The following is a 12,213-nucleotide window of genomic DNA, read 5'->3' as shown; positions in this document are numbered from 1 at the left end:
AAATAATCTGTCTGTAAACAATTGTTGGAAAAATGACTTGTGTCATGCACAAAGTAGATGTCCTAACCAACTTGCCAAAACTATAGTTGTTAACAAGACATTTGTGGAGTGGTTGAAAAACGAGTTTTAATTACATCATCCTAAGTGATTGTAAACTTCCGACTTCAACTGTATATCGTGAATTTTCCAAACCTCTGATATTTTTTAAAATATTACTTTTAGGCCATTTTAGGCCACTTGTCCAATGCTCTTAACCACTAGACTATCTGCCTCTGTGTACAGGAAATTATCATCGCTCATACACACTGACTGTTCATATTATTCCGCGTTCAAGTGCTAGTCTGAACTAGGAAACTAGGAATGTCCGACTTGCTAACTGGTTGTAGTTAATCACGTACTGCGTTCAATGAAGTCGGACATTTCCTCTTATTAAAAAACCCCAGAAGAAGCTAAATCAACGGCTATAGATGGACTTATCTTTAAAAGGAAGCGTCCTAATAACCAAGGCTGAAAGTATCTCTAGGCTAACATATGGCGCTATGTCTTTATATCTTGACAGTAAAATAAGCAAGGAGATAGACCAGAATCTTTTCAACTTTCTGCGTAGAAACCGTACCCATTACACCAGGAAAATTGTTGTAATGAACACTTATGAGTATGGTGGACTGAATTTTCTGGACTTTACTACTTGTCATGGTCCTTAATTTATAAGCATAATTTTTCTCCACACATATATTATATATGGAATAATTGGGATATATTGTATAAAAATACTTCTTTGTTTTTAGAATATTGGTTCTGAAATAATATCCTATTGGTGAGCCAACTTCTAAATGCAGAGTTTTTTTTACTTAGTTATAAGAAATTCTTATCACTTTACAAGTTCCCTGTAACACCTAAAGATTTTGTAATTGTTTTAGATGCCATTCCCTCATGTGCTGCTTTATTATTCAGGAACGTGTCAAGACCTGTCCCTCAAAGCCTACCTTCCATTAATCCTGTTGACTCATCAGTAGGAAAGATTTGTTTATCTTTTGGTCCATTCAACAACATAGCGATTACGAACCTTGTTTCAGTAGGATGTTGTATCTATACCTTATGTCATGCCTTATTGGAATGGATTTATTGATAACATCAGTTGGAAAAAAGTTTGGATGTTGCCACACACATACCTACTTGTTAACAAAATTAAGAACGTTTCCTTTAAAATTGTTCATAAATATTATCCTGCCAACCACTACTGTATATGAAGAGATTTAAGGAAAACATCAACTCAAATTGTACCTTTTTGTAATCACCACCCAGAAACGTGTTGCATCTTTTTTGGCATTGTGTTCATATAAGGAAACTGTGGCAAGACATCCGTAGATTTATAATTGAACACATTTATGAAGATTTTACACTATTATGGAGAGATGTACTGCTTGGATTCTTTACCTACGATAGAAATAAACTGAAACAATGTTATGTAATTAATTTAATGATTATTTTGGCCAAATTTCATATTCACAAATGTAAATTTACAAACAAAACACCACATTTTCTTACCGTACAAAAAGAAATTGAACTATATTTTAAGACAATTAAAAGCTGTTAGAATTATAAGTGTATGTATGATATTGTACACCCTATCCCAATTGTCCTTTGTATATTATTTATATATTCTTGTGTTCCTACATGTACTTCCTGTATTGATTTGTTGTTAATATTTTCTTTTATTGGACATTTCCGAGTTTCCTATTCCGACTACGATGATAACGCAACATTATACCTCAGCGACACTTGCCTTGTTCACATAGCTAGTCGGAACTATGAACCTTGGAAATGTCCGATATGCCCGAGTCGTTGAACGCGGCACGTAAATAATTTAAACCAGGAAAGTAGTCGGACATTTCCGAGTTTCTAGTATCGAATAACACATAAAAAAATGTTATTCATTTTTTAATTCGTTTTATTTATTACCAATGTAGAAAAGTCTGTATACATACAATAAGTACATAGACAACGATAACATATGCTAGGGGGTAACGTTACAACAAATTACAGATTATACAAAGACCTTTAAAGAAACACACATATTGATTGTTTTAACAGGTTTCTTATTAGAAGAATGTAGAATGGTCTTAATGTACTGCTCGAATTTCTTATAGAAAACACGGAAGAGTGTTTTTTTTATTAGTGAATTTACATTTATGAATATGAAACTTTCCCATTAGCACAATTAGATTTATGAGGTAAAATGCTAGCACATGAATTCAGCAACTGACAATAGTTGAAACTGACGTCAACCGCGTCTCAAACACTTTCGGTAGATCGTACTTGTGATTGGGCGATGGCTAGGCAATGTGAAACGGACCAATCCCTGCAGCGCTTGCTCAGAGGAACCCAGATCCAACATGGCGGAGGGAACTGGGTGTAAATAAACACACGTTAGACGTTTTAAAAGCTATAGCTAACAACACTCGCATTTTTGTGTATATGACATATTGTACCGGGGAAGTAAAATGTCAACTGACGGAAACAAGAAACAATTCTGGAAAAGAAACACAGCTAAGGTCCCTGGCAGGTTAGTGACGTGTTCCTTCTTTTTAGCTACATTTACTCACTGCTTGATAGCTAGCTACGTTACACTATTGAATCTGAAAAAGCATAGCACACTGACTGTAACGTTAAACCATTAACATTTTCTCATACCAAGAATGATATATTGCTTTATGTCATACTTTATGGGGTTGTCAAACGTATGCATGTGACAGTGAGTGCAGAGAACATATCAGCAGCCATTTGCTAGCTTAAGGCTAGTATAATTTAGTCTGATAGGTAAACAGCTAGCTTAGCTAACCAGCCTAACATTCCTAGCTAGCCAGTTCGCTAACTTGCTAGGGTTTTCATTTAGCTAGCTAGTAGCCTTTTCTGATTGAACTGACTCGTTATCAGAGCGTATTGTAAACACACCAACAATGAAATAAGACGACTTATTTAACTTCTTTCGGATGTGTAGCCATGTTTCAAGTAACTTCCCATTTAGGTTAGCTAGCTACATGCTCATCAAATAATGAAATGTGGCATCACATTGCCAACTTCTGTTGTTTTCAAATGAAACCTGAGTAAACCAAAGTTAGTCTGCTCATTCATGCTCTACGACTTTGCTCTTTATTGGAGTGCACTTTAACTGAATCAAGGCATTAGTTGACAGACGTGTTATCCACTGTTCACTATAACACACTGTAATACAGTAATACATTCATTCAGTAGATTTATTGTCAATGCATAGCACTGTTTTCTTTCCTCTCCACAGCATACAACACGTGTATGGTGCTCAACATCCTCCTTTCGACCCTCTTCTGCATGCTAAGTAAGTGTCTGATTAGTTGTACTGTATAGGCCCAACAGTATGTCTGAGTCACAGATGGCACCCCATTTCCTTCTAGTAGTGCACAATATAGGGAATAACGTGCCATTTGGTACATATTCTATAATGGTGACTGTTGGTACTTTGATGGGGATTTAAGATGGTCATTCAGGTTGAAGTAGTGAACGGACCTGAAAATCCAGTCAATAAACTGGGTGTGTTTAGCACTTTCAGAAAATACTGAGGCAAACATTCAATGCTATTGTAACTTCCTTACGCCTCAAACACAGCGACATTGGGTTTTGGTACACCAGAAGTACATTCATTTCCAATGGAATGCTGTGTTTTCCTTGCAGCATTGCATTGCAGAGACAGTTTCAGTGCATTCTGTGTGGTGCATACATTGTATTTATCGAACGTATGCATCAAATTGTATGGCTTGACAGAAATGGTAGCAGAAGGTGAATGTTGAACTTTTGCACAGATATCCAGATGATGCTTCATACCATTTTACGCAATGATGCTGTCAGTGTGATCTATGCGTTAGGGCTATTGTAATTACAGAAACACTGCATGTCCTAGTTCGACTGTCTTTTTAAGCACCCGTTTGACTTGATTGAGGATAGGGAATTATGTCCGCTCCACTTTAGCCTGGCTGTCTAACTGTTTAATCAACACTAGCTACATCGTTGCCTTGCCAAGACAACAGCAGATTGGCTCAAGGGCAATTCCACAGTAACAGAATCATGCTTTGACTCAGTTTTTTCACTTTCAAATGAATGCCAAACAAAAAACATTGATTCAAAGTTGACCTGACCATACAAATCTATGCACAATGACTATGGTAATGGGATTACGGTAAAATCTCCCTTAGGTTTTTATGAGACCACATTTTCCAAGAACTCTGATAAATATCGGTTCCAAATTAAGATTCAAAGATGTCTGCAGAAAGATTGGGGTGTCAGCTATGACATGGCACCTTGTTTGAAAAAAATATATTTTGGTTATTGAACTACAGTCAGTGAAGTGGATTTACACCCGGTAATATAATTATGGTAATGGAATTGCAACATGGGTCCTTGATCTGTACTACACAGAAATGCATAATTATGGATATGATGTTATTGTCGTCATATTTTACGAGTTTGAACAGCACAGAAGAGGACAGTACAATACAGCAGAGTAGAGTTCAGTAAAGTATAGTACTGTATTTTACTGTCCTTTATTATACTGTACTATTGTATTGGACTGTACTCTACTGTGCTCTACTCACTGTACTGTGCTCTACTCACTGTTCTGCACTGTGCTATTCAAACTTACGTCTATGATACAGTAGGTTCAGATTTGGTCCAGTCTGTTTCGCCTGTGGATGTTAACGTCAAGGCCAGGGTGTCCCGACCAAATGTGAACTACTTTTCAATGTTCATGAACGTCCGGTGTTGGTCGGTGCTCAGTGGGTGAGGATGCTAGTAAATGGAAAGAGGGAAAGAGAGAGGGGTCATGGGTAGGTGTCAGTAAGACATTAACTGGGACTCAGACTGGTTTAACACTCTTGGTTAGACTACCAGACAACAGAAAGACAAATACATTTATTTTGAGCTGAACATAAGTGTGCCAGTGGAAGGGAGGACAATAGAAGGTGACTGTGGTTTGTGACTTATTATTTCCCGTTGTAGCCAATTCAGTTGCAGGTATTCCATTACAGATTTTTTTTTTGTGGGGTTATTCCGTTACCAATTTGGTAACGGATTACGAGTTTTAATTACATAATAATTAGTAAACAACATTTATATCAGTAAAATCACTAACTACTGGTAGGTCTACCATTCCTTGTTACTTCTGCTAACTTTCATTATCCTCCCTTATGAGGAAGAGAAATTAGAAAATATCTCAAAGATATCAGTTTTTGGTAACAGAATTACAAGGTATAAGACAATATTTCTTAAACTTACAGAAGGTAAGCAATTTCTCCAATACTAAATATAAGTGTTGATATTAGTTGTCAGGGGTCTATATATCAACATTATGGTCTTTTGATGGATTTCTAACACCGTTGAAGACTTTTTCTCGCAGATTTTTTTCCTAAGATCCCTTTTCCATTATAATTATTATTTAACTTTTTACCCCTTTTTCTCCCCAATATTTGTGATATCAAATTGGTAGTTACAGTCAAGTCCCATCACTGCAACTCCCGTACGGACTCGATAGCCGTGTGTCCTCTGAAACACGACCCTGCAGTGCCTTAGACCGCTGCGCCACTCGGGAGGCCCTTTTCCATTTGTTTATCCAGAAATCAAAGCCTTGACTATGCTGAATTTTTAAAGTGGAAAATGGTTGAAAAATGTATGTATGCCTTAATTTCCCCAAAGTATATAGCTTTCATTTGACACAATTTTTTATGTGCCTATGAACTTCACATGTTGGTGCTCATGTCTCCTTTTCGATGGAAATTCCCTAAAGCAGAGACAGACTGATACCTAGAAGGGCTTACTTCTCAGGCTGCCTGGCACCGACTATATATTTGTTCATGATCTGTCTTATCCCCATTTGACATCTGTTTAGATTAACACACACAGATCCAAGGTAGGCCTAATCAAATACTCTATATAGGTAACAGTATAATATTCTCTCTGCTGGCTCTCTGGGCTGTGCAGTCCAGTCTAGCACCGTTCTGAAACTCCACCCATCTGCTCACATACCAGTATACCAAGTATATTCTCCCAACTGTTGGTTGTGGGTTGACAAGGAGGGAGCAGAAAGCAGCTGATCTTCAGTAATAGGCTTTTGTTGCTTTGCCATTGAGATTAAAGTGCAGCAAGTCTAATCATGTGGTTGATGTCCACAGAGGGGTTTATTTCAGTTACTTGTTATTGTTAGGCTGAGTACCATAGTTTTATCACCTGTCAGGAGTGGGCTAGTCACAGGCAGAGTCATATTGGCTTTGCTTTTGTTATGCTAATACTTGGTTTTGAATGAAAATAATAAGATGGAAAGGAAGGGTCCCCCCTCCCTCTCTTCCACGTGTGCTGTTTTTCAATCTTTGGTGCACACCTGAGTCTCATGGACATGAGAGGAAAAAGGATGCATTTAAATTGGCTTTTTATTAAATTTTTCCCCCCTGAAGAAAACATCTCTCATACACAAAGGAGTGTTTTCTGTGAGATTGTATTTTTAATTGATTTCATCTCTGCGCTATGATTGTGTACCTTTTACAATAACCATTTTGAAATAATTTAAATAGATGCTTACTCATTGATTGTCCTTGTGTAATGTTTTTGTGGTTGTCTAATTTCTTTCATTATCGTCATTCAGTTTTTTCCAACATTATCGTCAGTTATTTTCAACATTGGCTCGCTGCGTCAACGTGAGAATATCCATCCGTAGCCTGTCGATATCAAGGGCACACCTGCAGTCTGACTAATATAACTTAAAAAAGGCCCGTGCATTTTTGGAATTTAGTACAAGATTATGCTCTTTGGCTGAAGTAGGCACTTTTTGACAAACCGTATTTGGCATTTGAATCTTAATGCCATCTAATGGACAATTGAAGGTTGTTTGAAGTTGCCTTTCCAGAGTGAATTTGGCTCCCTGTCCTAATCTTTCATGGCCCTTCTGTTCATCCTTTCTAAGTTTTACACCTGTCCTTCAAATCTCCATTATTACCAACCTCTTCCACCTTCCGCAAAAAATAACATGAATTGAAAATGTTGGTGCTTTTTGATGTCTTCTTTAATGTTTTGGATGACTTCTAGTACCCTAAACGTCTCCTTATGTTTCTCCTTCTCAGTCTAATCAAAGCGGGCAACAAGCCCCAGACGACACCGGGAGGGAAGCCAAAGAAAGCCACCACCTTCCAGGAGTTTGAGAGCATCACCAGCGATGCCTGGGACGTGGGGGACGATGACGACGAGCTGCTCGCCATGGCCGCACAGAACCTCAACATCGAGGTCGTCATGGAAACCGCCAACAAGGTGATCCTATGATGTAAACATACACAGCAGTCAGTCATCCTTGGGTGTTTCAAAGGTGCTTATTATGCACTCATAAGCCCTTTTTATGTTAACTTGTAAGCCCTTATAATACATTAAGCTGTTTGTAAGGAGTTAAAAAATGTAATATGTTGTTATTATCATTATGCAGGTTATCGAGAACCACAGCAAGCAGCAGGAGAAGCAGAGACAGGACGATGCCGGCGCGTCAGAGCTGGAGGAGAGAGAGGAAGAGGACGCAAATGAAGAAGAGGAAGAGCAGGGGGAGGAAGGGGAGGAATCGACCCCTGAGGTGTCGTTTGCCTCTGAGCCCAGCCCGCTCAGCGATGGCAGACTTGTGAAGTCACTGAGTGAGGCCCCCATCGGATCACCTAAGGGTAAGTTTACATCTGTCGCACGTTTCTCTCTTCTCGGTCTCGCTCTCCCGCTCTCTATCTCTCTTCCTCTCTATCCATCAATTAACAAACAGACAAACAAACAAATGTAAGCTTCAGGTGAGGTGACAGATGCGACTATCAACTTCTTAACTATCTCCAGTCTCCACCCATTTCTTCTATATGTAATATTTCCTCTCCCCCTGCCTCTGCTCTGAGCCTGTTAGGCCTTTCATGTTAATTTGTAAGTGTGGTAACAGCAGCAGAGGGTGGTGTTTGTGTTGTGCAGTAGGGAATGGCTGCCTGCTGTCTGTGGTGGTGCAGGAGATAAGAAAGCAGCCCGTAGCAGCCCTAACACCAGTAGTTATCTCCATGGAGGAGACACTGGCTGAACAGATACTGTCTCGTGTCTGCTCCATTCACCTGTGTTGTTCAGTACACACACCCATGCATATATATATATATACACACACACACACACACGAAGACAGACGCGCACACACACACGAAGACAGACGCGCGCATACACACACACATACTGCCGCCCCCTGCTCACACACTCCTCTTCCTGCTGGGAGAGACGACATATTATCTCTGATTGTTCTGCTCTCTATTATTCAGTCAACTGTAGTGTTTGGGTAAATTATAAATCTTGGTGATAATGCAGTGCCTGTTGAGCTTCCCCCTCTCTTCTTGTTTTCTGTCTGCATGAAGTGATAGTACTCACACACTCCCCTTTGCATGCTGTGTTCAAACAAAGCTGCCACCTTGAGCTCAACTCATCACATAAAACCTCAGTGTTCATTTTCCATTAGTCACATCACTATAATCTTGTTGTGTCTATCTGGTAGCTGCTCTCTACCCCCTTCTATCCTCTCCCGTCTGTCTAACCTGGCACTCCCCTGCCTCCCTGCCTTCTGATGTGTTGTTGTCTGCTGCTGTGGTCTGTCTCTGTGGACCCAGCTGCCTGGTCCTATATTAGATAATGGCCCACTGCAAGGCTTTCATTAGGCTTCAGCACCCAGCCTGCACTCAGGCTGCTCTCTGCTAATGGACAGACAGACAGACAGACAGACATACAGAGAGTGGGCTGACCTCGACCCTGCAGCACTCTACACCCTCTCTGGGTGTCCTCCACTGTCCTCTACCTTCTGCTGCTGGGAACACACTCTACTCTGCCCTGTAATTGTCTCTAATCGGGGTTTTCTGTTGCTGGAATGGAGAAAGGTGGTTGGGTTACACAGTATTTGTGTGTGTCTGTTTGATTGACGTGTGACTTCAATGGGTGCGCTCGGAGGAGAGGTGCTTGCAACAGATGTGCGTGTTTGTCTGTGTGTTTTTACGTGTGCCCAAGTGTGTGCGCATCTTTGTGTGTGCCTGCGTGTTTATTGTAGTATCTGTCCCCTCTCTCTGTTTATCCAGATGCGGCCGGAGAGAGAGCGTCGCTCCACAGACAGCAGTCCCTGCCCCACCGGCCCACCATCCCCATGGTGGCTCGTATAGCTGACCAGAACACCTCCGGGACCCCAGCCATGACGGAGAGAGAGGCCTCTCGCCTGGACAAGTTCAGACAGGTCCTGGCTGGACCCAACACTGACCTTGGTATGTTTCTGGATATTAATTACAGATCTAAGATCAGACGCCTGTAGGAACGATGGTCATGGGGATCGTTGAACCCACAGCGTTTGAAGCTCTGATATGTGCTTTGTGTAGGAACGTTACCACTTAACCACACAGGTTCACCCCAATCCTGAACTAAACCATTTAGGGGGAAAAGATATCTGACCCTGTGTCATTGCTTTGGGTTACAACACCTCCCTGTCTCACCTTGCTGAGATGAAGACATCCTCTTTAAAAAAAAAATAGAAAACACCGTTCCAAGCTCTGTGGTAATGAACTCGATCTGAGAAAACAAGCAGTGAAACATCTGCGGTGTTCTAACCATGCCATATGAATAGCTGAGGGGGAACTAAGCTCTGCCATCTGGCCAGTGGCCACCGTGCATAATCCAAGGGACTCAAATTATGATTTTAGTTTTTACTTGCTCGTTCTATAGCTTACTTCTACTGTACTACTTTGAGATGTTTTATTTTATTTATCCTTTATTTAACTAGGCAAGCCAGTTAGAGCTAATTCTTATTTACAATGACGGCCAAAACCGCACGACGCTGGGTCAGTTGTGCGCCGCCCTATGGGACTCCCAATTACCGCTAGATGTGATGCAGCCTAGATGAGATGGTGCTTAACTTGTGATCCAAGGCCATAATGGGGTAACGGCAGTAGCTTCGGTATAGCTCTTCTATGGGCATTTATATGGCCGACTTGAACGTTTTATGGGTTATGCTTTCAACTTCTACGGGCTATTCTGTGGAGGATTTAAAGTTCTATGGGTGATTTGAAGGAGTCTATTCACCCTTTGACTCCCACTTGTTCTCCTATAAGTTTCAAGGTCTTGTTCTTTGTCAGTCCCCTAATCTTGCAGCATCTGTCTGTCTTATCAGCTCCGTCCTGGAAAGGCATGGGGGCAGATCGCTAGTGAGTTGCATTGGAGCTGCTCAGGTGGGCGCGCGGGTGTGTACGTGTTGTCAGACTCACTATTAGCCCTTTTGTACCCTTGATGATTTTCCCTGCAGTCGTCTTTTGCAATGCTCTGAATGTCCTTGGATTGTGCTGTGTGATTGTGTGTGTGCCGTCCGTTCCGCCTCTATGATTCCAGCTTCCGTCGTCGTGCCCGAGCCAGAGGTGAAGGTGTCTTGGTGAAGTTATACCTGTGAGGGTATAAGAGTCATTGTGATAGCGCTGGTTCAACCCGCTAGCTGTATCATTTTGTGAGGCTTAGTGTCACTGACTGTCTGTCTAGTCTATACAACCTGAGGTGAGCTATATGTCACGAGGTAGGTTCAGGGTCGTGCCGAGACATATGAGGGTGTAGGAGTGGGGTAAGGGACGTGCTGAATGTCAAAAGACCACGTCCGATTTTGAAAGGCTAAGACCATAACAGGTTCGCCTTTTTTTTTGCCACCTGTTCCATTTTCAATAGACACATGTAACCGGGACAGCTCATGACTAAAGAAGGGACCACTATATAGAGCTCAGTTGATACACAAACAGTGGTGAGTTTCTTTCAAGTTTTAATGTCACATGTACTAGTACAGTGAACTGTCTTTCTTGCAAACTCAAAACCCAACAATGCAATAATCAATACCATGAAAAATAAGAATATGAAATACCCAAAGAAAGTAAGCATACTATATACTGGAAATATTTAAAAAGTCAGTTCTAATACCATAATTACATGGGCAGGGATACTGGAGTGATGGAGGTAGATATGTAAAGGGATTAGGCAACAGGATATAAGATAAACAGAGTAACAGCAGCTTGTATGTGAGCAGGTGTGTAGAGTCAGTATAAATGTATGTGCATATTATGTGTGAGTGAGAAAATCATGGAGTGAGTGTTTGTGTGTGTGTTGGGGTGACAGTGTGTGTGAGTGCATAGAGACAGTGGAAGATTGAAATAAAAGGTCAAAGAAGATAGTCTGTGTAGATATTTTGTTAGCTATTTATCAGTCGTATTGCTTTGGGAGAGAAGCTGTTCAGGAGCCTGTTGGTGTCAGACTTGATGCACCTGTACCTTTTTGCCGTGCGGCAGCAGAGAAAATAGTCTATGGCTTGGGTGGTTGACGATTTTCCGGGCCTTATTTTCACACCGCCTGATATAGAGGTCCTGGATGGCTGGGAGCTCGCCCCAAGTGATGTACTGGGCTGTCCGCACAACCCTCTGTAGCGCCATGCGATCGAGGGCGGTGCTATTGCCAAACTAAGCAGTGATGCAGCCAGTCAATATGCTCTTAATGGTACAGCTGTAGAATCATTTGAGTGCCAATGCCAGACTTTTTTAACCTCCAGAGGGGGAAGCGGCACTGTCGCGCCTTCTTCACGACTGTGCGTGTGTGTGTTTGGACCATTTTAAGTCTAGTGATTTGGACACAGAGGAACTTTAAGTTGTCTACCTGCTCCACAGTCGCCCCATTGACGTGGATGGGGGCATGCTCACCCCCCCCCCCCCCCCCCTGTTTACTGTCCACGAACAGCTCCCTGATCCTGCTGACGTTGAGGGAGCGGTTGTTCCGGCACCACACTGCCAGGTCACTGACCTCCTCCCTGTAGGCTGACTCATTGTCGCTGGTGATCAGGCCTACCACCGTTGTGCTGTCAGCGAACTTGATAATGGTTTCGTGCGTGGCCACACAGTTGTGGGTGAACAGGGAGTACAGGAGGGGACTAAGCACACACCCCTGTGGTGCACCTGCATTAAGGGTCAGCGTGGCGGAGGTGATGTTGCCTAACCTCACCACCTGGGGTCGGCCCGTCAGGAAGTCCAGGATCCAGTGACCTTGGGTGTTCAGACCCAAAGTCATAAGCTTGGTGACGAGCTTGGAGGGGACACTGGTGTTGAACGCTGAGCTGTAGTCAATGGACATCATTCACACATAGGT

At 41.8% G+C, this 12,213-nt stretch overlaps 1 protein-coding gene across 2 annotated transcripts in view; it reads left to right on the top strand.

Moving 5' to 3' along the window:
- The first annotated feature begins 2,368 nt into the window (after positions 1-2,368).
- The window catches only part of LOC139534114 (TBC1 domain family member 22A-like), a 203,033-nt gene continuing 193,188 nt past the window's right edge, over positions 2,369-12,213 (top strand). Inside the window, exons 1-5 of one of the 2 annotated variants that reach the window (XM_071332882.1) lie at positions 2,369-2,566; positions 3,299-3,355; positions 7,140-7,323; positions 7,493-7,718; positions 9,138-9,317. In XM_071332882.1, the coding sequence (XP_071188983.1) occupies positions 2,505-2,566; positions 3,299-3,355; positions 7,140-7,323; positions 7,493-7,718; positions 9,138-9,317 (709 nt within the window). In that variant the 5' untranslated portion in view covers positions 2,369-2,504. The remainder of the gene's footprint in view (positions 2,567-3,298; positions 3,356-7,139; positions 7,324-7,492; positions 7,719-9,137; positions 9,318-12,213) is intronic. The other variant, XM_071332881.1, reaches the window with a different exon arrangement.

This window comes from Salvelinus alpinus, chromosome 11 (genome assembly GCF_045679555.1).
Source record: "Salvelinus alpinus chromosome 11, SLU_Salpinus.1, whole genome shotgun sequence".
NCBI classification, from domain to species: domain Eukaryota; kingdom Metazoa; phylum Chordata; class Actinopteri; order Salmoniformes; family Salmonidae; genus Salvelinus; species Salvelinus alpinus.
Note: the sequence above shows the minus strand (reverse complement) of the source record. Positions and strands in the feature narration are given on the sequence as shown.